This window comes from Gadus morhua, chromosome 16, assembly GCF_902167405.1.
Source record: "Gadus morhua chromosome 16, gadMor3.0, whole genome shotgun sequence".
NCBI lineage: Eukaryota > Metazoa > Chordata > Actinopteri > Gadiformes > Gadidae > Gadus > Gadus morhua.
In genome coordinates, this window is record NC_044063.1 from 8,974,557 (window position 1) to 8,999,556 (window position 25,000).

General features: G+C 51.0%; 1 protein-coding gene across 1 annotated transcript in view; it reads right to left on the reverse strand.

Moving 5' to 3' along the window:
• Positions 1-25,000, reverse strand: part of sptbn4b (spectrin, beta, non-erythrocytic 4b) — a gene marked incomplete at its 3' end in the record, with an annotated part of 36,054 nt that overhangs the window by 1,482 nt on the left and 9,572 nt on the right. The window contains 19 exon segments of the mRNA XM_030337277.1: positions 2,122-2,347; positions 3,356-3,486; positions 4,894-5,052; positions 5,388-5,628; positions 8,602-8,739; positions 9,430-9,644; positions 10,543-10,911; positions 12,329-12,478; positions 13,768-13,904; positions 14,594-14,744; positions 16,047-16,349; positions 16,744-16,902; positions 17,104-17,221; positions 18,481-18,668; positions 19,196-19,308; positions 19,914-20,029; positions 20,176-20,256; positions 20,889-20,980; positions 24,412-24,585. Of these exon segments, the coding sequence (XP_030193137.1) occupies positions 2,122-2,347; positions 3,356-3,486; positions 4,894-5,052; positions 5,388-5,628; positions 8,602-8,739; positions 9,430-9,644; positions 10,543-10,911; positions 12,329-12,478; positions 13,768-13,904; positions 14,594-14,744; positions 16,047-16,349; positions 16,744-16,902; positions 17,104-17,221; positions 18,481-18,668; positions 19,196-19,308; positions 19,914-20,029; positions 20,176-20,256; positions 20,889-20,980; positions 24,412-24,585 (3,261 nt within the window).

Here is a 25,000-nt window from a genome sequence, read left to right on the forward strand (position 1 = left end):
CCAATGCGCTTTGCAATATTGACATTCACACACCAACCATGCAAGGCGACAGCCAACACGTCGGGAGCAGTAGCGGTCAGGTGTCTTGCTCACCTCGACACTCAGCTAGGAGGAACTGGAGATCGAACTAGCAACCTTGTGGTTACCAGCCAAAGCGCTCTACCTCCTGAACTACCGCCGCCCCCAGAGGTGGAGGTGTGTTGGCCATGTCTCATTCTTCAAGTCTTTCTTTAAATTTTTCTGTATTTCCTTCCTTCTCTGTTTATTTATGTTTCTTAGTTCTTCAGCTACCTTATCTACTTCTTTCTGGCCTTCTGTCTGTCTTTGCCTCTTTCCTAAATCTTTCCTTCTTTCCTCCCTTAATTTTTTCTTGAGGTCTTCCCCTTCCATTATTCTTTCCTTATGTCTTATTTTCTCCATCTATTCTGATGAGATAGATAGGGCATTAGACACCTTGACAATCATTTCCCTTGTGATCTATTGAGAAATCAGAGCTAACCTCAACTAAAGTGTCAACAATAACCTTGTAAACGTAAGACACAATATAGAATCGCAATTATGTTGACTGAACGTGGTCCACTTTAAACCTATCATTCAGGGGGTTATATGTGATTTGTGTGAGACAAAGCGAATGAGCAGGGCTGATATGGGGGAGGGGAGGGAGGGAGGGAGGGAGGGAGGGAGGGAGGGAGGGAGGGAGGGGGAGAGAGGCTGCAGATGGGTGCAGAGATCTCTGCCCTGGGAGGGCTTTGATAGATATTGAAGATGAAATGTTCCTCGCTCTAATACAAAGACCCTTGGGCTACTAGGGGGGCTGGAGCCCTGTGCAGCTCAGCAAGCAGGCCCAGGGAGACACACACACACACACACTGAAAACACACATACATGCAGACATGCAGAGACGCACGCACACACACACACACACACACATGCAGACATGCAGACACACACACACACACACACACACACAAACATAGACACGCACACAAACACACACAAACAGACACACACAAACATACATTTGTGTATGTATGCCTTTTGACATTTGAGGTTAAAGATGGGGCAGATATTCTAAAGGATGGTATGTTCTGCAGTAAGGCGAGACAGCGATACAGAGCCCTGCAGCGTATGTAACATATACAATGATACACTACAACTGTCTGATGTACTCCATCAATCCGAGTCTGCTTGCTCTGTCTCCCCCTCTCTGTAAGTCTGCTATCTCCCTCTTTCCCCCCCTTCGTATTGCTGTGACCAAGCTGACCGCACCCATTGCTGTTTATCCTTAATGTCCCTCTATCGATGCAGCCATCACCGGAAGACATCTTCTGAGAAAAACAGTCACGTCTCGTACGAAACAGGATTTAATGATTGCATATCTCGGATGTCCAGCCCTTTGCTGATTAATAACAGCCGTTGTTTGGATGTTTGACTGTGAACTCACAGGCTGTTTTGTTTGCTTTAAATATATTTGATTTGATCAAAATGCATGTTTATGTGTATGGTGTGTAAGTAAGAAGTAGTTTATGCAAATATTTTGTTGGCATGGATTGTCCTGTGGTATCTGGATTGGATAATTTGCAAGATGACCTTGACAAAAGAGATGTTTATGTTGTGGTACTGACTGGGGATATGTAATAAATTAACTTAATGAGTAAATAAATAAAACACATGGCGTCATCTTTCCGAGCTACCTTTCGTTCATGGTTTGGTACTGTACTTTCTTGTTGATTAGGAATTGCCTCTCGAAATTCAAACTTCCCATCATAATGACTTGAATCCCAAACTCATTCACTCACTTACTCACTCATTCATCCCACACTATCTCCCCCCCCCCCCCCCCCATCTCACTCTCCATCCCTCCCTCGCTTTACACTAACATACTCCCATCCTATCTACCCACCCTCTCTCCCCCCCCCCCCCCCCATCTCACTCTCCATCCCTCCCTCGCTTTACACTACCCACCCTCTCTCCCCCCCCCCCCCCCCATCTCACTCTCCATCCCTCCCTCGCTTTACACTAACATACTCCCGTCCTATCTACCCGCCCTCTCTCTCATCCTCTCCCTCACATCCTGCCCCGGGCCCCCTTTCCCGGGCCCCTGCCCTCCGCCGTCTGTACCTGGTTGTTGAGGAAGGACTCGGCCTGCTTGACGTCCCGGAGGAAGAGGTGGAAGATGTGGGCCTGCACCAGAACCTCCCTCCGGCTCTCCCACATCTCCAGCAGCTTGTTCCAGCCCACGTCCAGCTTCTGCAGCCACTGCTGCAGGGCGGCGTGGGGCAGCGGGGCCTCCTCCGTCTCCAGGAGCTCGTTCACCGCCTGCAGCCGCTCGTAGTCCTCCTCGTACCTGAGGAGGGGAGGAGGGGAGGGGAGGGGAGGAGAGGGGGAGAGGAGGAGGAGGAGGAGGAGAGGGGGAGGGAGAGGAGGAGGAGGAGGAGAGGGGGAGGGAGAGGAGGAGGAGGAGGAGAGGGAGAGGAGGAGGAGGAGGAGGAGGAGAGGGGGAAGGAGAGGAGAAGAGGAGGAGGAGGAGGAGAGGGGAGGGAGAGGAGGAGGAGGAGGAGGAGAGGAGGAGGAGGAGAGGGGGAAGGAGAGGAGAAGAGGAGGAGGAGGAGGAGAGGGGAGGGAGAGGAGGAGGAGGAGGAGGAGAGGAGGAGGAGGAGAGGGGGAAGGAGAGGAGAAGAGGAGGAGGAGGAGGAGAGGAGGAGAGGAGAGGAGAGGAGAGGAGAGGGAGGGCGCAAGAGTGGGGGGAGGAGAGGAGGGGAGAGGAAAGAGGAGGGGGAGGAGGGGAGGGGAGGAGAGGAAAGAGGAGAGAGGAGGGAGGAAGAGTGGGGGGAGGAGACAAGATGGGAAGGAGGAGAGCAAGAGAGGATAGAATACGAAAGAGGGGAGGGAGGAGCAGAGTAGAGGGGAGGAGAGGGGGAGGAGAAGAGAGGGGAGGAGAAGAGAGAGGAAGGGGGAAGGAGAGAGAGAGGAGAAGGGAGGAGAGGCGATGAGAGTAGGAGGAAGTGAGAGGGGGGAGTGAAGGGGAGGAGAGGAGAAGGGGTGGAAAGAAGAGGAGGACACGAGAAGAGGAGAAAAGAGGAGGAGGAGGAGGAGGAGGAGGAGGAGGAGGAGGAGGAGGAGGAGGAGAGGACAGGAAAAAACATTTCATAGAGGATATGACCTCTAGAATTGAATTATTATTATTCATGAACCCCCCCCCGGCAGTCAGTTTTGTTCCATGCTGCTCTGGTTTTTTCTTGTGTTGAGTTTATGAATGGTTCCCAATGTGAGGAATAGACAGTCTACGGCTCTACGCTGTACATTGTCTATGGGGAGGCTACGGCGAGTGCACCAGCAGACACTGTAACCCTACCGTCCGATCTCTTCCTTGAGCGCAGCGTGTTTGTTGATGAGCTTCTCAGCCTCCTCCAGAGTGTTGGGGAGCTGGTCGGAGGCCGCAGACGTCTGGGTCTGGACCAGCCAGGTCAGGAACGAGTCCAGGTCCTGAGAGAGAGAGAGGGCAGGGAGAGAGAGGGACGGGGAGAGAGAGAGAGAGAAAGAGAGAGAGAGAGAGAGAGAGAGAGAGTGAGAGAGAGAGAGGGCAGGGAGAGAGAGGGGACGGGAGAGAGAGAGAGAGAGAGAGAAAGAAAGAAAGAAGAAAGAAAGAAAGAAAGAAAGAAAGAAAGAGAGAGAGAGAGAGAGAGAGAGAGAGAGAGAGAGAGAGAGAGAGAGAGAGAGAGAGAGAGAGAGAGAGAGAGAGAGAGAGAGAGAGAGAGAGAAAGAGAGAGAGAGAGAGAGGAGGGAGCGAGACAGAGAGCGGGGGGGAGCAAGACAGAGACAGAGAGAGAGATTATTTTAAAAGGAGGAGAGGAACAGGTACCAGTGTGATAGTACCAGGTCCCTGTGTGTGAGGACCAGGACCAGGTACCAGTGTGTGGTGACCAGATACCTGTATGATATAGTACCATGTACCAGTGTGATAGTACAGGTACCAGTGTGATAGTGCCATGTACCGGTGTGGTAGTACCAGGTACCAGTGTGATAGTACCAGGTACCAGTGTGGTAGTACCAGGTACCTGTATGGTATAGTACCAGGTACCGGTGTGGTAGTACCAGGTACCAGTGTGGTAGTACCAGGTACCTGTATGGTATAGCACCAGGTACCGGTGTGCTAGTACCAGGTACCGGTGTGGTAGTACCAGGTACCGGTGTGGTAGTACCAGGTAACTATGATATAGTACCAGGTACCAGTGTGATCGTACCATGTACCAGTGTGATCGTACCAGGTACCGGTGTGGTAGTACCAGGTACCTGTATGGTATAGCACCAGGTACCAGTGTGATCGTACCATGTACCAGTGTGATCGTACCAGGTACCTGTATGGTCTAGCACCAGGTACCGTTGTGGTAGTACCATGTACCGGTGTGCTAGTACCAGGTACCTGTATGGTATAGTACCAGGTACCGGTGTGGTAGTACCAGGTACCGGTGTGGTAGTACCAGGTACCGGTGTGGTAGTACAAGGTACCGGTGTGCTAGTACCAGGTACCGGTGTGGTAGTACCAGGTACCTGTATGGTATAGTACCAGGTACCGGTGTGGTAGTACCAGGTACCGGTGTTGTAGTACCAGGTACCTGTATGGTATAGTACCAGGTACCGGTGTGGTAGTACCAGGTACCGGTGTGATAGTACCAGGTACTGGTGTGGTAGTACCAGGTACCGCTGTGGTAGTACCAGGTACCGGTGTGGTAGTACCAGGTACCTGTATGGTATAGTACCAGGTACCGGTGTGGTAGTACCAGGTACCGGTATGGTAGTACCAGGTACCGGTGTGGTAGTACCAGGTACCGCTGTGGTAGTACCAGGTACCGGTGTGGTAGTACCAGGTACCGGTGTGGTAGTACCAGGTACCTGTATGAAGCTCTGCAGCCGGCCCGCCACCATCAGCGAGTCCTCACAGCCCTGCAGCGTGCGCTTCAGCTCCTCCCACTCCACGCTGATGCCCTCGAAGGGGACCAGCACCTCCATGGCCCGGGCCGGCTGGGCCGAGGCCAGGTGCTCCGCCTCCTCCTGTCACAACACACACACACACACACACACACACACACAACCGTTAATACAGGGGCTCCGCCTCCTCCTGTCACAACACACACAACCGTTAAACACACAGACCCTTTCCTTTAGTTACTTTTGGATAAATTCTGTCAATTATTAAAAAAGATAAGGTTCCAACATTTATAATTCAACCTTTCTTTTTTTTTCTCTCTCTCTCTCTCTCTCTCTCTCTCTCTCTCTCTCTCTCTCTCTCTCTCTCTCTCTCTCTCTCTCTCTCTCTCTCTCTCTCTCTCTCTCTCTCTCTCTCTCTCTCTCTCTCTCTCTCTCTCTCTCTCTCCATCACGCTGTACCTGCAGGTGCATCAGTTTGGGCTCCAGGACGGACAGCGCCCCCTCCATGGTGGAGAGGCGTCTCTGCAGCGCCAGGACCCCCCCCAGGTCGCTGCCCGCGTACTGCGTGGCGTCGATGGCCTTCCGCTTGTCCTGGATCTGGGACTTGATCTCGGTGCACTCCAGCAGGTAGTTCTGGAGCCGCAGCACAGAGTCCAGGTGGTCCTTCCTCTGCTCCACCAGCTCCACGATCTGGTTCCACCTGGGGGGGGGGGGGGGGGACAGTCTCGTGGTTAGGGCGTTCAAACCATCAATGTCCAGCTGGAGGCTTCCCTGCGCAAGAAGCCTAACCCCTACCTGATCCTTAAAGTACGTAAAATAATCCATAAATAATCCATATCCATAAATAATCACTCACTTTAAGACCATTGGTTAAAAGTCTCAGTCTCGTATTGACTACTTTGTAATTAGATTAATTAGATTAATTCTTATTCTAATTATTAGTAAACATGACCGGGGGGGCGGTGAAGGAAGACATGTCTGGGGGACTTAGAGAGAGAGACGGGAGGCAGGCATGGAGCTGGTGATAGAGGATGTAATACAGGTGGGCTTCAGGGAGACGAGAGAGGGGCAGAGGGCAGGGTCAAGGTGGGGAAGACAGTGAACAGTGAGAGGAAGGACACAGAGGAGAGAGGGGAGAGGAGACAGGGGTGTGATGGAGGAGCTGTGAGACAGGAGAGGGGAAGAGAACGAGAAGGACAAGGTGGCTGCAGACAGAAAGGAGAAAAGATAGTGACGGTGGAGGTGGAGGAGGGGAGGAGGTGGAGGAGGATGGAAGGAGGTGGAGGGGAGGTAGGAGGAGGTGGGGGCAGAGCAGAAGAGCATGGGTGGAGGGCTGGGTAGAGGGCGGAGACGATCAAGGACAACAGGGAGGTTAGGACGGTCGTTGGATGCGACCGGCGTCTGGTCTGGTCGGACTTCGTCATACACCATATGCTGTTCTGATCCTGGTCCAGACTGACCCCCCCCCACCCCCCACCCCCCCCCCCCGACACACACACACACACACACACACACACACACACACACACACACACACACACACACACACACACACACACACACACACACGCTGGCCGGTGTGAGGTAATGGTGGAGGTGCTTAGAGGAAGACAGAGAGCTCCACATGAAGAAGAATGGCCGCTGACACCATGACCTCATACCCAAGAAGCCCTATAAATACAGAACAGGACGGCAGCCAGCACTGACAACCAGGGCTATCAGGAACAGGGTTCAACGGTAAGTCATCACGCAGGGCTCTGGTGAAAGTCATCTCATAATAACTTTTAGATGTGTAATTAACTTTTTTTCCCATTTATCTATTCATTCTAGTGTTGTTAAGTTGTGTTTGTATACTTCATATTTTTTCATAAAGGATATTTTTCTTCTTTGTGATCATACCTGAATCTTATGAATGAAGTCATTCATTAGCCATTCATCAGCATCAGCTGTAGGTCTTAGGTTATAATCGATTTCAGGTTGCTCCCTAACATTATTTTGCCATGGTGTCTTAGTAGATGCTCTGAGATGAGTTATAGTGAGGTGTGGGGACCACTACCGCCCTGGGACCTCTACTGTACACCCAGACCCATGCTAGTATTTATAGTATATGCCGTATTCACTGCATGTCATAGTATATGCATATGAAATAGGATAGGCATACAAATCTGAAGGGGTTCCAATAAATTATGCTGAAGATTTGTATTTTGAAAATAAAGAGGAACCAGATATTCATGGTTTGCAGAATTTTGAGAGAATGTCAAGATGACGTATGCAAACCAAACTGAAACTTTGTGCTGCCCTTTTGGAGGTGGTTTTGTGGTGTAAGAGATGTTGTTTTCAGTGTGTCAATCGGTATATTCCACGAAGTCTTAGTTAATTACTTAAAACAATACTGTGTCACACAGAACTGGTGCCATTCTTGTAAGAAAATGATTGAATGGGGCAGACCCAAGTCATGCACCCAAGAATAAAATCTCTTGAATCGTAACCAAGACAGAATACAACCTTTCTTAAAGGAGGGCAGACAAGAGGGTTTCATTTTCTACAATACATTTGAGAGCTGACCTCACAAGCCACACTCCAGTCAGGACAGATGGCCTCCCTGAGACCGGCTACACGTGCCAATGTCAAAGATAGCTTGGCTGACGGACAGCTCCAATGACCAGTTGAAACCAGAAGCAAATCAAAGGCCGGCCAATCCATGTCCGAGCAAGGCTGGAGCAGGCGGGAATTTAACAAGCAAGTCATCTAGGCTGAGCGTCTGTTGGTGTAGAACTGGGCCAACTGGACACTGATCCTCCGTTGGCTTTGGCGGTGACCACTACCAGATTCTTGGAGGATGTAGCTCCTCTGTTTTACCAGAGTGCCTTGCACAGAGTGCAGATGGTAGGGCTATATAGTGCCTGGCTCATGACCATCACCAAGAAGACTATTCTGGGGGGATTGAACCTCAGTCTTCTTTGAAAAAAAGGGTTCATCCAAAAGCAGTGGGACGAGGTTGTGGTGATGTATGTAGTGTTTTTTTGGTTTGGGAACTTTTCTTTCATGCAGAGTAAATCTTCCATTGGTTTGACTTAAGGAAGGTGAGCACCTCAATAAGCCTAGTCACCCCTTCACCCTGTGAGTCCCCCTTTCTCCCTCTCCTCCTCCTCTTCCCTGAGCCAGACTCTTCCTCCTTCCACCTCTTTGCTCCTCCACTAGACGTTGGAAGGACGCTGAGCAATCAAAGCCGCTCCAACCGGCAGGCAGACCCCACTGTGTACTGAGGAATAACTACTGAGTTGCTAGTGTTAGCCTGATTGCTATTATTAGCATTAAGTAGCGGTTCCTAAAAAAAACACAGGCAATTGCCTAGAGGATGAAATTTGGCAGAGGAACACCAATTATTCCTACAGATGTTCTTCCTGTGTTGTAATGGGCTTTCTGGGATACGGGTGCAAGGGGTTAAAGGTTAGTGGTCAGGGTGTAGTGACGGTACCTCAAGTGGAAGTGGTCAAATGTTATGGGTTTGATTTTATGGGTCAGGTTACCGCTCCATTAGCTGGAGTTTATACTGACTGTCTATGGGTTAGGGGTGAAAGGTTATGGGTCGGGTTGTAGCTCCAGTACCTGGAGTTCATACTGTCTATGGGTTAGGGGTGAGAGGTTATGGGTCAGGTTGTAGCTCCAGTACCTGGAGTTGAGGTGGTCCTGGCAGCCTCGGACCTCCGTAGAGGACGGGTGTCCTCCGTCCAGGAGCTGCTGGACGATCTGGTTGACGTCCAGGATCCTCCCCATCAGGCTGTTCATCTCCTGGTCCAGGCTCTCAAACCTACAGCCCAGGGCCCGGTGGGAGACATGTTGGTTTCCTCCTCACGTGTATATAAAGGAAGTTCTACATAGGCCTACAGAGAGCATGATGTCCCACCCAGCCTGCATTTAACAAAATGGAACTGAATCTCTTAACATAAAAACATCTGCTAATTGGCTATAGTAAATAGTAAATAATGACCCACTTTTAACTATGAGGGGGAGAAGGAGAATTTGGCCTTGGGCTACTAACCTAAAGCCCCTCATTCAGTCATTCTCTCCTCTTTGCCCTTCCAAAAGACTCCTCCTCCATCCCTCGCTCTTCCACTCCCTAACTTCTCCTCCCCTCCACCCCACTCATCCTCTCCTACCTTCCCACCCTCTCCCGATCGGTCCCCCTCTCCTGACCTCTCCTCCTTCCTTCCCATTCTCTCCTTCCGTCCCCACCTCTCCTCCTCTCCCGATCTCTCCCAACCTTCCTTCCAACCCTCTTCTCCACTCCTGATCTCTCCCCCTTCCCCCCAATCATCCTCTCCTCCTCTCTAACCCTCTCCTCCTCTCTCGATCTCTCCCCCTTCCCCCCAATCATCCTCTCCTCCTCTCCCATCCTCTCCTCCTCTCCCACCCTCTCCTCCTCTCCCGATCTCTCCTCCTCCAGTCCCTCTCCCCCCCCCCCCCCACCCTCCCTCCCTCCCACCTCCCCAGCCCTCACCTGTGCGCCACCACCTCCACGTCCTCCAGCCTCTCGGGCACCTCCATCTTGTCCAGCCACTGCTCCTTCTCGTCGATCCACAGCTCGCAGGCGTTGACCTCGCTGAACATGCGGTAGACGGCCAGTGCGTCGTGCAGCCACTGCTGCCGCAGCACCGCCACCTCCACCACCTCCGTGTACAGCTGCTCCGCCTCGCCCATGCGCACCTGGATCTCCTGGGGGGAGGAGGGGGAGGGGAGGGGGAGGGTTGGGAGGGGGAGGTTATGCAATAGGGGGTGTGGGGAAGGGAGGGAGTGAGAGGGAGAGGAAGGATTTGAAAGGGTGTGGAGAGGAGACGAGAAGAAGAGAAGAAGAGGAAAAGCAGTGGATGGAAGGAAAGAAGAAGAAGGGATTTCGGTTAACTTTTTTAACCTAGGTAAATTTTGCGTCGTCCAGTCAGCTGGAGATGATCAGATGCCCTCGTATTCAATCAGATTCCCCCCCTCCTTTGTTTAAAATGAGCCAAGAGCACATGGGTACCCACAGTAGTGCTCTCACAGATCAAACTTCAGATCATCAATCCAAAGTCGGCAGTCGAGCTCAAATCTAGACTGGGGCGTTTCTCTTTCTTCCGCTTCATAATTTTTAGTAATCATGTTGGTGGAGGCACGGATCTGTAAGGGCGTGAGTGGCTATTATCAGCAAATAAAAACTCGGCCAGCTCTAGAAAAACAATAAAGAAAAAATGGTCAACAACACTTTGTAGATGGACCACTGCAGAAATCCCCTTATGAAAGCTTTGTCTCTCTGTGCCCATCAGCTTGTGTTCGGTGAAACAGAAAACAAAGTGTAAATCTGCCCCTTCAGTGTCTGGTTTCCGGCCCAGTCTCTGTGCAGTCTCGTCCGTCTCGTTCTACTATAAAATAATATGACCGCTGGAGCCAATGCGCTGACCAAGTACGAACCACCTCTAACCTTTCCTCCATCCTATGTATCCCCACCAACACCACCACCACCGCCACTACCGCCATCACACCACCACCACAGTCCACCAACACAACCACCACCACTACCACCACCACCACCAAAGTCCACCAACACAACCACCACCACCACCAGGACCGCGCCCCTCACCTCCTGGTCGCGGTACTGCGTGGGCAGCGCCCCCAGGTGCTGCCGCAGCGCCACCACGTGCGAGCGGTGCTTGTCCACGGCGTCGCTGACGTCGCGGTGCTTCTTGAGCAGCGAGCGCGTGGAGTACTCGTCGTGGCCGAAGTCCTCGCTGGACACCAGGCGGTAGGCGTCCTGCAGCCAGGCCAGCAGGTCGTCCGTCTCGGTGGAGAACTGCGAGGCGTTGAGCGCCTCCTGCAGGTGGTGAAGGCGCAGCGCGGCCTGGTCCTCCAGGTTCTTCCAGTCCGCCTTCACCTCCAGGATGTGGTCCTGGATGCCCGCCGCGCCGAAGCTCTGCTCGCTCAGGATCTGCTTGCCCCGCTTGATGGTGTTCTGGTGGGAAGGGGGGGGGGGGGGGGGGGGGGGCAGGTTAAGGCGTTAATATCGCGTTAACTAATTAATTGATTATCGCCGACAATTATTTTCTGGTCGGGAGGGGGGGGCGAATATAATCTTTTTTTAGGATTATTCACACCACATCCTAAAAACACACATCACACACCTCTATCTGTCCATCAGGATAACAAACAGCAACACAACACAACCACAACAACACACAACACAACCACATTCCTGGAAAGAGAGACCATCCGTACTGAGCATGAAAAAATGGATTGATCGGAAAATGTATTCACAATGATTAAAATTGAGTGTTATAAAAACTGTTATAACACTGTGATAATACCATGCTGCAAAGGCAGCATGGTATTTAAAACAGTGTTATAACAGTTGGCGGTATCCCTTTGGCGGTATCCATTTGGCGGTATAAATTCCACCAAAGGGATTTGGGGTTTGACGGTTTGAGGTTCACCCCTGTTTGCATTTTTATAACTTTGGATAAAAGTGTCCACCAGATGGCATGTATTATATTATCATGAAAATTTGCTGCAGAAGTAAGTATAATGTCAAAGGACAAATGAAAACCGATGGAGCTTCATGCCCGTAAATACATCTCCAGGTCAATGTGTGTTCACGTGTTCCTCCAACAGGCTCCTCTGATGCGTTACTCTGGAGGGTGATACCTTGTGTTTATGCTGGAGGCCAACGGCAGAGAGCAGCACACAACAGATAACCAAACACAGCAAACAAAGGCATGCACACACACACACACACACGCAAGTGCACACACACAGGCGCACACAAACTGACACACATACACACAAACACACACACACGCACACACACACACACACACGCACACACACACACAAACGCACACACACACACATGCAAACACACACACACACACAAACACACATACACACGTACACACAAGCACACAAATGTACACACATGCACACACACACAAATGTAAGCACACACACACACACACACACACAAAGACACACTCAAACACAAAACCCTACCCCCACACACACACACAAATGTACACACACAGGAGCACCCATGCACAAACACACACACATGTACACACACGCACACAAACAAACACACACACACACACACACACACACACACACACACACACACACACACACACACACACACACACACACACACACACACACACACACACACAGACACACACACACACACACACACACGCACAAGCACACACATGTGTACACACACCCACACACAAACGTACACACACAGGTGCACCCATGCACACAGACATACACATGTACACACACACACACACACACACACACACACACACACACACACACACACACACACACACACACACACACACACACACACACACACACAGGCGGGGGGGTGGTACCTGCAGCAGGGAGCGGTGGGCCAGCAGCTCCCCAGCCAGGGTCTTGTGTTTCTGCAGCAGCTTGAGGACGCTGGTGACGTCCTTCCCGTAGCCCTGAGCCCCCAGGATGGAGCTCTTCTCCCGGATCCACACGGCCGACTCCTCCAGCTCCTGGAGAACACGCAGCAGCAACCCCCACACACACGGCCCACGTCACCCACCGGCACAGTAACCACAACAACACCATGGACTTCAACAGGAGGGCAGACGGAGAGCAGAGTGAGTCGAGGAGCAGAGAGAGGGGAGGGACAGACAGAGACACGGCGGTGGAGTGGCAGAGAGCATAGGAGAAGCAAAACAAATTACTGAATTGACAATTGCGACAGCCCTCTGGCGCCTCCTGATTGAGTGATCAGTGCGATGGCTAAAGAGGCAGGATGGAAATCAACTAAAAAGTGCAACTTTTATCTTTATCTTTCTGCTTTGAAATGATCAACGACCTTCCGGATCAGCCTAAATGTCGGGACTGATTGGCAAAATTAGCCAAATGAAACCGAGAGAGTGTTTAAATAGAGGTTAGCACAGTGAAAAGATGACTCGACTATTTATTTGACTGGGAATATTCACTGGGTCAACTGACATTACACTCATAGTCGGCAGCTGGACAGATGACTTCAGTAATTCCTTCCGGAAGAAACGACAACGCAGATGACTTTAGATCTTTAGTTCTTCAGTTAGCTAAATGGGATTTTAATGATTACTGCTAAATGGGTCAAAAGTAGTCTGTAAAATAAATACGGGTTAAGAAAACACATTTAAATGGGGATTTTAATTATACTGCCTGCGCATTTGTCTGTGCATTTTGGGGGAGATGTGATTCTGACTGTATTATGAGAACATGAAAATCTGCATAATTTTCACCCTTATACGCTTCATGTATACTTATAGCTAGGGCAGTGAAGACTGACAGGAAAGTGGGTTGAAATAGACGGAAGAACTGAAGCAGATCCGGCTTGTAAATATAAAATAAATAGTGTTTTCCATTGTAATGTTTTCCATGAGGTTGTGTGTTGATTTGTGTTTACTAAATAACCACACTGATAGCATAAGCAGCGTTGTGGACACTCCCCCTCCCCCCTTCCCAACTGGCCAGGGCTTTCCTGCAGTAGTAATAGTGTACAAAGCGGCGCTGGCCGTCCTTGCTCAACCAGTGCATGTGTACTTATAAAACCTTCACCATCTGCATACGAGGCATTCCGCAAACGGTCTCGATGCGAATTTGGAGGTCCACCAAAAACCAAGGTGTGGGGAACAACCGGCATATAGGATGATCCCCTTTGTGGGAGGAGCCATTGTGGGTGTAGCCACTGTGGGCGGAGCCACTGTGGGCGGAGCCACCGCAGGGCCTAACTGTGTGTGTGGGAGCCCCCATCGGGCGGAGGAACCCCTTCCCCACCCACCTGGAAGAAGGCCCAGAGCTGCCTGGACTCCTCCAGGTCCTCATGCCTCTTGTCCGCCAGCTGCTTCAGCTCCTCCAGACAGGTGGACACGTGGTTGACCCGGTTACAGATCACCTGGGGGTCGCACGGCTGGTAACCTAGGCGACGGGTACAAACAAATAAAGCAAGGTATTACGCTCAGGGGAAGATGACGGGTACACGTTGACGATTCGACCAGCTCAACGCGCATATGTTCAGGCCATGATCGTGTCGTCCTGTTGATGACACAGAGTTGGTGGATGTGGGAACTAGGAGGAGTCGTGGAAGGGGATGGAGAACAGGGGAGAGGTTAGGAAGAGGGAGTTCGGAAGAGAAGAGGAAGTAGGAGAAGGTTTGCACCCACTGCACTCCTGACCATCCCTGGAAGGAAGGAATCCCCCACATTTATTTTCAAGATTTCTTCCTTGCTGATTGAGGGAGTTTTTTCTTGTACTTGTGGGGGCTTGGGTCAGGGGGTGTCTAAAATATTTGGCCTGTGGTGATTAAGGGCTATACAAATACAAATAAATTGAATTGAATTGGATAAACAGAATGGTGGAGGGCTGAAGGTAGGGAAGAGGAGTATCGAGGAGAGCAGCTCCGAGGGGAGGAGGAAAGATGAGGAGAGAAGAGAAGGAGGCAGAGGAGAGACACAACCAACTTATTATGTGTGTGTGTGTGTGTGTGTGTGTGTGTGTGTGTGTGTGTGTGTGTGTGTGTGTGTGTGTGTGTGTGTGTGTGTGTGTGTGTGTGTGTGTGTGTGTGTGTGTGTGTGTGTGTGTGTGTGTGTGTGTGTGAGCCCCGCTACCTTCCAGGGTGGTGAACTTGAGGGCGGCAGAGTTGAGCGTCTCCACCCGCTCCGCCTGCACGCTGATGTCAGCCTCCTGCAGGCTGTGGGTCTGCAGCAGGTCGTCCACCTCCAACAGGTGCTTCCCAAAGTCCTGGGACAGCAGCTGGGCCTGGGGGAGGGAGGGGGGGGAGGAGTGGGAGAGGGGATGAGGGGGAGGAGATGAGGGGGAGTGGTAGAAGGGGAGGTAGAGGGAGAGAGGGAGGGAGAGGGAGAGAGGCAGGGAGAGGGAGAGGGAGAGAGGGAGGGAGGGAGAGGGAGAGAGGGAGGGAGAGGGAGAGAGGGAGGGAGAGGGAGAGGGAGAGGGAGAGAGGGAGGGAGAGGGAGAGGGAGAGAGGGAGGGAGAGGGAGAGGGAGAGGGAGAGAGGAGGGAGAGAGGGAGAGGGAGAGAGGGAGGGAGAGGGGGAGGGTGAGAGAGAGGGAGAGGGAGAGCGAGAGGGAGAGGAGAGAACAGGGGGAGGAGAAGTGTTGAGACATTGATGAACTTTGAAATCTCATATTGGATTCTATCTTATCCCAACTAATAAATATTTGCAAAATATTCCATTATTCAAATCCTCAAAATTCTTAAAATATATGGCTCCCTCTGGGTCCCTCCAGTCCCCTCCGGTCCCCTCCGGTCCCCTCTGGGTCCCTCCAGTCCCCTCCGGTCCCCTCCGGTCTCCTCCGGTCCCCTCCGGGTCCCTCCGGTCCCCTCCGGTCTCCTCCGGTCCCCTCCAGTCCCCTCTGGGTCCCTCCGGTCTCCTCCAGTCCCCTCTGGGTCCCTCCAGTCCCCTCTGGGTCCCTCCAGTCCCCTCCGGGTCCCTCCGGTTCCCTCTGGGTCCCTCCAGTCTCCTCCAGTCCCCTCCAGTCCCCTCCAGTCCCCTCTGGGTCCCTCTGGGTCCCTCTGGGTCCCTCTGGGTCCCTCTGGGTCCCTCTGGGTCCCTCCGGTTCCCTCTGGGTCCCTCTGGGTCCCTCCAGTCCCCTCCAGTCCCCTCCGGTCCCCTCCGGGTCCCTCTGGGTCCCTCCAGTCTCCTCCAGTCTCCTCCAGTCCCCTCCAGTCCCCTCTGGGTCCCTCCAGTCTCCTCCAGTCCCCTCCAGTCCCCTCCAGTCCCCTCTGGGTCCCTCTGGGTCCCTCTGGGTCCCTCCGGTTCCCTCTGGGTCCCTCTGGGTCCCTCTGGGTCCCTCTGGGTCCCTCTGGGTCCCTCCGGTTCCCTCTGGGTCCCTCCGGGTCCCTCTGGGTCCCTCTGGGTCCCTCTGGGTCCCTCCAGTCCCCTCCGGTTCCCTCTGGGTCCCTCCGGTCCCCTCCGGGTCCTTCCAGTCCCCTCCAGTCCCCTCCGGGTCCCTCCAGTCCCCTCCGGGTCCCTCCAGTCCCCTCCGGTCCCCTCCGGTCCCCTCCAGTCCCCTCTGGTCCCCTACATCTCCCTGTGGGTACCTGGGTGTCCTCCATCCAGTCGATCATGTACACCATGTCCTGGAAGGTCTTCTGCAGGGCCAGGTTCTGCTCCAGCCGGGCCTTGCGGCCCACCACCAGCTCCTTCAGGAGGCCCCACTGGCCCAAGATGTTCTCCTTGCGCGCCAGGATGCGGCGGATGTCGTAGTAGCCCTCGGCCTCCATCTCCCCGGCCAGCTCCACCACCACGCCGATGCGGTCCTCGTACGAGGCGATGTCCGCCTCGATGGCCTCGTGCTTCTTCATGGCCGCCTCCACCGCCGGCAGGTCGTAGCCAAAGTTGTCCTGGGGAAGGAGGAGGGGGGGGGGGAGAGGGGAGGAGAGCAGAGGAAGAGGAGGGAGAGGTGGGAGGGGTGGGAAGAGGGAGGAGGGGGAGGAGAGGGAGGAAAGGGGAGGAGGAGGAGTGGAGGGTGAGAAGGAGGGGAGGAGAGGGGAGGAAGGGGTGGGAGGAGGGGGGAGACAAAGAGGGGTGGGATGTGAGGAGACGAGGTGGGAGGGGAGGAGAGGAAGGGGTGGGAGGGATGGGAGGAGGGGAGGTGATGAGGAGGTGGGAGAGATGGGAGGAGACGGAGGTGAGGAGAGGAGAAGGTGGGAGAGATGGGAGGAGGCATTAGTTGAGACAGTGTTACTCGATTTGTTTGCGGACCCGAGCTGGTGGTCCTGGGTTCGTGTCCCTCACCTGTGAGACCAGCCTCTGGTTCTCGTTGAGCCACGCCTGCCTCATGGTGGTCTTGTGGTCGAACCTCTGCGCTAACAGCTCCAGCTTCTCCTGGCGAATCAGCTCCTTGCGCAGGGCCACGCCCCTCTCATGCTCCGCCTTCTCCAGCCTCTCCCACGCCTGAAGGTGTGGTGAATGAGACAATGCAGAACATGGATGTAATTCTACCGTCAGCCAGTTGGGGGCGTACAGGTGAAATGGGTAAAGGTTTCAATCATGTTTAGATAAAAAAAAGAAAATGCTTATCCAATTTTATTCTAATTTAGAAGTATTGTAAAAAAAACAACCATCATATTAGAATATGATCATTTCCTCGCGCACCTTATTGATGTCGGAAATTAGTTTTCCATCGTGAGGAACGTATGGCTTCTGATTGTTGGCCCTCAGTTTGCTCTGAATGGTGAAGAGCAGGACCTCTAGGTTCCCCTTCTCCTGAAACCTGGAGGAAGAGAGAGAGGGAACGTGAACGTGGATAATGGGAGGCTCAAGCTGTGCCCCAGCTTGTGTTTGGTCCCATTAATGTCCTGTTTACATGTGTGCATGTGTGTGCGTCTTTGTGCATGTGTGTGTAGGTGCTTTTGTGTACGTATGTGGGTATCTGTGTGTTCAGTGCCCAGAAGGCAAAAGTGGGCCTCAGACCAGAACCAATAGCTCCCTGACTCAGTGTGCTATGAAACATATTGCTTTCTAATCTGTGTGTGTGTGTGTGTGTGTGTGTGTGTGTGTGTGTGTGTGTGTGTGTGTGTGTGTGTGTGTGTGTGTGTGTGTGTGTGTGTGTGTGCATGCGTGGGTGTGTACGTGCATTGGAGATGACACATGGCAGTAGCATGGCTATGACTCAAACAGCACAGTGTGTGTTTGTGTGTGTGCGTGTGTGTGTGTGTGTGTGTGTGTGTGTGTGTGTGTGTGTGTGTTGTGTGTGTGTGTGTGTGTGTGTGTGTGTGTGTGTGTGTGTGTGTGTGTGTGTGTTTGTGTGTGTGTGTGTGTATGTGTGTGTGTGGTACAGATCCTAAGCATGCTGGACACAGCACCCGGAGCTTGGCTAAGACCAGGGTGTAAAGTAGACTAGAACTGACGCGTTCACAAATTGCGTGGCTGCAGGCATGCATCACATGTGCTGAGATCTAACCGCCTCTGTTATGCCTGAAGCCCCCCTCTGCCTGATGGGGGCGCTGTGACAGAGACTATCCTGTGAGCCTATGCAGAAGTGTGTATACCTAACCGTGATCCATAAAGTCTATTGATGTCTTGTTGACAACAATGGCTCCCATCGTTTGTGCAGCCATGATATCCTCAGGGAAGCCCAAGTTGTAGATTCGTACATTGTGGTGGGTGAGTTTCTTTGGTGGTTTTGCAGTGTACCAGGACAGATACAACTATAAATGAAGTATGATTACATTGATCGTACTGCTACTCTGGCAACATTATAACAGCTATGCCGATATAATTCCATATTATTGTCATGAAACGACCAAAAGCAGACAATGTTTTTTCTTCTGCTGACCACAATGAAAGCCTTCAGCGCTGAAAGTGCGCTTTTATCTATGGTTGTCAATTGTCTCTGATGATGTAGTCTCCAGCATCTCCTGCCAACAAAACAGGGAAACTACAGCCCCTCCATTTCCTGCTGGGCTAGTCCCCGAGGGGGTTTGATCGATGTGAACCTCCGGCAGGAAAACACCCAGAACGTCTGCCTACTTGATGGGCTTTTCGATGGTGCAGTAGGTGGTGAAGGCCTGCAGCTGCTGCTGTACGCCCGTCAGGGAGTTGGCAAACTTCTGGTTGCTGATGACGGCGATGGTCTTCTCGATCCAGTCCAGCAGGTCCGAGGCCAGCCCCTCGTAGCGGTTCACGATCTTCTCCGCCTCTACGCAGTTCTCAAGGACCTGGAACCAGTGTGTTGTTACAGTTATTTCTGTCCGTCCGTCCGTCCGTCCGTCCGTCCCTCCGTCCGTCCGTCCGTCCGTCCGTCCGTCCGTCCGTCCGTCCGTCCGTCTGTCCGTCCGTCTGTCTGATGTCTGTCTATCTACCTATCTATCTTTCAAAAAATCTGTCTATCTTTCTGTTCATTTATTATTGATCCTTTAAACAGTAGGTATGCTTCTCTCTTACATGTGTAATTGATGAGGTTTTCTTTGTGTTTTGTGTGTGTGTCTTAATACTTTATTATATTTTCATAATATAATATTGCATACAATATTGTCAAATAGATGACAGTGATGGAGAGAGAAATAAATTAAGAGTGTGTGTTGAAGCACGCATTAATGTGTATAACTCTTTCCATCAATTAGTGTGTGTGTGTGTGTGCATGTGTCTCCGTGTGTATGTGTGTGCGTGTGCGCGTATATGGGTGCGTTTGTGCTTGTGTGTGTGTGTGTGTGTGTGTGGGTGTGTGTGTGTGTGTACGCGTTACCTTGCCAACCCTCTTGCCCTCCACAATGAGGGCCTTCATCTTGGAGAAGTAGTGGTAGTAGGAGACCACGTAGGTGATGATGGATTTCTCATCAGGGTTCTCTGTGTTCACATCTGGACCGGAACGCAAGGAACCACTCGATACATCAGTCAGATGCACATGCCATTGGTCAGATTACAGATTACATTAGTCAAATACACATGACATTGGTCAGATTACAGATTACATTAGTCAGATACACATGATATTGGTCAGATTCTAGATTACATTAGTCAGACAAAAGATTCCATGAATCAGATTACAGAATACATTGGATAGTCGGATTACAGATTACATATTACATTAGTCCGATAATAGATAACATTAGTCTGATAATAAATGACATTACTCAGATCACAAAATTCATAAATTTGACTATAGATTATATCAGTCCGATTACAGATTAAATTGAGTTATTCACTGTGAATAGTTTTGGAAAAAGTGTCTTCTAACTAAATACTTAATAGAAACCACAAACACAGTGTACTACTGCTCTCAGTCACTTTGAGGGTACTTTCTATCGTCCACAATCGTCCTGTTTTTCACACCAGGCAGGCTGTCCCCCTGAGCCATGAATGGTCTCCATGCCCACTGTAGCGGACAGGGCTGGGTCAGGGCCCGGCTCCAGGCCAGGGGGGGGGGGGGTTCTGACTGACTGAACCCAGGAACACCAGCTTACCTTCGGGGTCCAGGAGCTTGGTGAGTCCCAGGCTCTGCTCTGCGATATTAAAGGCTTGTTGGAGGTTGTGAGTGGCATTGGAGCGCGTCAGCTTGTTGAACTCTATCAAGTCCGGTCTGCGGGGACACACAAGCACAGGGGAAAGGTTGGTGGGTTAAACTCAGCGGACGTATTCACTGTCGAACTGGGAGCCTCGATCATAGCTGTATTGGGTTGGCTAGCATCCAGCGGGCTAGCCCGCAAGTGTGTGGGTCCACAGCACCTGTGTCTGTGAATGAGGGCGTTGAAGGCCAGGCCATCTCTCCAGCAGGTGGTAAAGTTCTGGATGTTCACCTCAGAATACCTGGGAACAATGCAATGGGAAAATTGAAAACTTGCAACCAAAACAACTGCATTCACTCCGCATCATCAGCATAATACATAATTATGCTGTACTATTATCATTATCCATCAGCACCGCAGCGCAGAGATCCGAGCCACGACCCACCCTCGTACTGGATCAACCATAAACCATAAATCCCCAGCTCCTCCTAGCTGAGTGTTGATGTGTCCCTGAGCAAGACACTTAGGCCCAATCCCATTTCTACCCCTTACCCCTTCCCCCTACCCTTCCCCCTTGTTTTGAGGGGGTAAGGGGAAGGGGTAAGGGGTAGAAATGGGATTGGGCCCCTATCCCATTTCTACCCCTTACCCCTTCCCCTTACCCCTTCAAAACAAGGGGGAAGGGCAGGGGGAAGGGGTAAGGGGTAGAAATGGGATCGGGCCTTAACCCTAACTGCTCCTGACGAGCTGGCTGTCGCCTTGCATGGTTGACTCTGCCGTCGGTGTGTCGATGTGTGTTTTAACCGGTGTAAGTCGCTTTGGATAGAAGCGTCTGCTCAATGCCCTCATTGTGATTATATGGGATCCCTAACAGTAAAGGAGGGAGCGTGTGCGTCTCTATGGTTCGTCCTCTGTGGGCGGCGCGCAGCTCACCCTGCCGTCTTCATCTGGCACCACAGCAGCAGGGCATCCTTGGCAGAACGCGTCTCTCTGTTGTCCTCCGTCTCGATCTTGATCACCTGGATCTGATTTGAACACACACACGCACACGCACACACACACACACACACACACACACACACACACACACACACACACACACACACACACACACACACACACACACACACACACACACACACACACACATATACACACACAAGGACATCAGCTCAGAGTCCCCAGATTAGATGAAAACACAGACATAGAGGCACGCACGTCAATTACACACACACACACACACAAACACACACACACACACACACACACACACACACACACACACACACACACACACACACATACACACACCGTGCACACACTCAAACACACACACACACACACACACACACACACACACACACACACACACACACACACACACACATACACACACCGTGCACACACTCAAACACACACACACACACACACACACACACACACACACACAAAAACAAACACACACGCGTAGACATCAGCTCAAAGCGGCAAGAATAGATTAAAACACACAGACACATCCAGAAGGATATCAGTTCAGAGCCAAGAGATTGCTGATGTGATGACCCCACATTGCCTTTGAATCAACCAGATTTCAATATGCATTCCCTTACAAGTGTTCAGTTTCTTTGTTTGTATATAGAAGGACGTGTCTTTAAGATAGTATTGTCTGTTGAGGCTGAATAATATTCTGTTTATAATAATTATCAAAAAATTAAAATAATTTTGGTGTAAGAAAACGAAAGATCCTCTAACGTGATGTCATCTGTGATTGTGACCATTCGACCAATCACATGACAGTGACATGATCGGAGATATTGGAGCACACATACACACACACACACACACCCACACAAGCACATACAAACATAAACAAGTTAATGTTGAATCTTCTATACCTCATAACTACATTCACAGCAAAACTGTTTTAAATGTAGCCGTTCAACATGATCAAGTTCCTATACTTTTAGTGATCTGGATTCCTGATAGGGATCAATGTTTCAATCTATATTTATATATTCTGGGAAATATGCCCATCTAGTGCATTATATCGGTTCATTTTCCCATTGGAAGAATGAAATGCACCCTCGATCCAGGTCTGCAAACATTGATGCACACGCACCACACACACACACACACACATACAGACACGCAAAGACACCCACAGACTAACACACAAAGATGCGTGGCGCTAGACTCGCATACAAACCCTTGTTTGGGGCAAGGACGCCTAGCTAAAAGATAAAGGCTACAGTGATTGTAGCAACGTCAAATAACAACGCGTGTGGGTCGTTATTTGCTTTGGGGTTTTGAAGATACAAATGGATTACCTCGTCCTCTGCTGCTTTATGTCTCTCCCTTTATTCGATTGTTTTTGTCTCTCTTCCTTTATCTCCATCTATCTCTCTTTCTCGCTCTCTCTCTCTCTGTCTCTCTCTCTCTCTCTCTCTCTCTCTCTCTCTCTCTCTCTCTTTCTCTCTCATTCTACGGCTGTGCAGATACTGCAGAGGCCAATCCCTCTCTGCTGACGGGGCAAAGCTAACTTTCACAACACAGTGAGATAGAGAGAGGGTGAGAGAGAGAGAGATAGGGTGAGATAGAGAGAGAGAGGGTGAGAGAGAGAGAGATAGGGTGAGATAGAGAGAGAGAGAGAGAGAGAGAGAGAGAGAGAGAGAGAGAGGGTGAGCGAGAGAGAGAGGGTGAGAGAGAGAGAGAGAGAGAGAGAGAGAGAGAGAGAGAGAGAGAGAGAGAGAGAGAGAGAGAGAGAGAGAGAGAGAGAGAGAGAGAGGGTGAGCAAGAGAGAGAGAGAGAGAGAGAGAGAGAGAGAGAGAGAGAGAGAGAGAGAGAGAGGGTGAGCAAGAGAGAGAGGGTGAGAGAGTAAGGGAGGGGGAGAAAGAGAGGGAAAGAGCGAAGGAGTGATACAAAGAAGGTGAGATAGATACAGAGAGTGGGAGGGTGAGAGAGACAGAGAGTGAGAGATGGAGAGAGACAGAAGCAAAGAGATAAAGTGAGAGATGGGAGGGAGATAGAGAGAAGACAGAGAGACAGCGATATGGAAAGACTGAAGGCAATAGAACCAAGTGTGAGGAAGGAAGCCGGAGAACTGGATAACACACACACACACACACACACACACACACACACACACACACACACACACACACACACACACACACACACACACACACACACACACACACACACACACACACACACAGTACTGTCCTCCTTGTTATCTGTGTTCCCGTATTAATATATATTCACCCATTCACCCCCTCCTCAGTGTTTATTGACTAAGTGCCGTCCGGCGACACAGCTCAGGAGTAACAGTAGCCGTTGTAATCCTCCTCACTAAGCACATTTCACACGAGCACCAAGTGGATCGCCTTATAAAAGATGTCTCTGGTTTAACACAGCCGGCTAAAAATACAGCATCCAGCAACAATATGTCCTCTTCTCTCTACAGCCACTCCTAAAGCTACTGTTTTCTGTCACTCATCTTCTCGCTCTGTACCGGATAAGTCTGTCTCCATTACGGAAACACGCAAGTGTGCGCACACTGCACACTCACACACACACACACACACACGCACGCACCCACGCACACACTCACGCACACACCTATTTCCAGTGCACAAGACAATTGGCTTGTGGCACTTAGGAAAAGTAAGCATTGTAAGTATTGTGGGTCTCCCTTCAAGCTAACGGCAGTAAAGCTAACATTGGGCTAACACAGCGCTAAACCTCAATGGTAGGCTAACCTCCTCCATTATCAATGTAACACTAGCCTACACCAGCCAACTGCTTGATAGCATTCTAGCTTAATGTCAAAACGTGCATTAAGAAGTTAATGCTTTTAAACAACCACCACAATGTTGAGCCCAATTGGAACAGTCGTTAAGTTTTCTTCATATGAAATAGATTCACACCTAGCTTGGGAATACAATCTAAAAAGTCTAACATGTAAACTAAACCATTTTGGCCAGCCCTGGAAGCTCAAGCTAACCACTAGCCCTGCTGCGGTGGAGTGTCAGCAATAATCATAGCGGCTAATTTTGCTAATAGTTCTGTTAAATATGCTTAGTGTGGGCTAAAGAGTTACGGCCTACACCAGGCCCACACCAGGTCTCCAGAGACTCTTTCAGGGTATGTTCCGAAAGGACCCGCATTATAACACGTTTCCTGAGGAGAACGCCATTAACTGCTGCTGCTTTGTTTACACGGCGGCAACATATCTCCTAGCCCTGTGTGTGTTTGTGTGTGTGTGTGTGTGTGTGTGTGTGTGTGTGTGTGTGTGTGTGTGTGTGTGTGTGTGTGTGTGTGTGTGTGTGTGTATACGTGTCTTTGTATGAATATGCAATTTTGTATTGTGCATTACGCTCTCTAATGATGCAACCGTCCCGACGACGTTGACCAATCATAATTTCCCCGAACCAAAGCCAGCCAATCAGGAGGCTACCTGGAAGCGGAGGATGATGGTCCAGATGAGGCCCAGCGTGAGGCGGTGGTTGCCGTCGACGATGTCGTGGGATCCCACGTTCTCCAGGTGGACCCGCTGCTCCTTGAGGAACTGGAGCGCCTTGTCCACGTTCTCCAGGCAGTGGATCCGCATGCGGCCTCGCGTGGGTCGCGGCTGGGGGGGGGGGGGGAGAGGGCTTTTAATTTGAAAGCAGCATTTTGTTTTTTATCCTCAAACAGGAAGTCATTGGAGAATAGCTTAGAGACTTGGAGACGCCAAACAGAGACTTTGGAGAGGCAAGGACAGAAGGGCGAGCCACAGCAGGAGGGATTGAGGGAGAGATATAGCGAGGCTATGTCTAGCAAACTATAGCCGTTTGGAAATCCCTGTGCTAACACAAGCTCTACCTCTAACAACGACAACAAACAAACAAACAAAAGCCAAAATTACACTGCGAGAGAGCTCAAAAAGTGAGAGTGAGAAGAGAGTTAGAGAGAGAGAGAGGTTAGGGAGTTGAGGGAGGTGAGAGAGGGATAGAACAGAATATTTAAAGGGGAAAGAACATAAAAGTTTAATAGACTATTTCGCA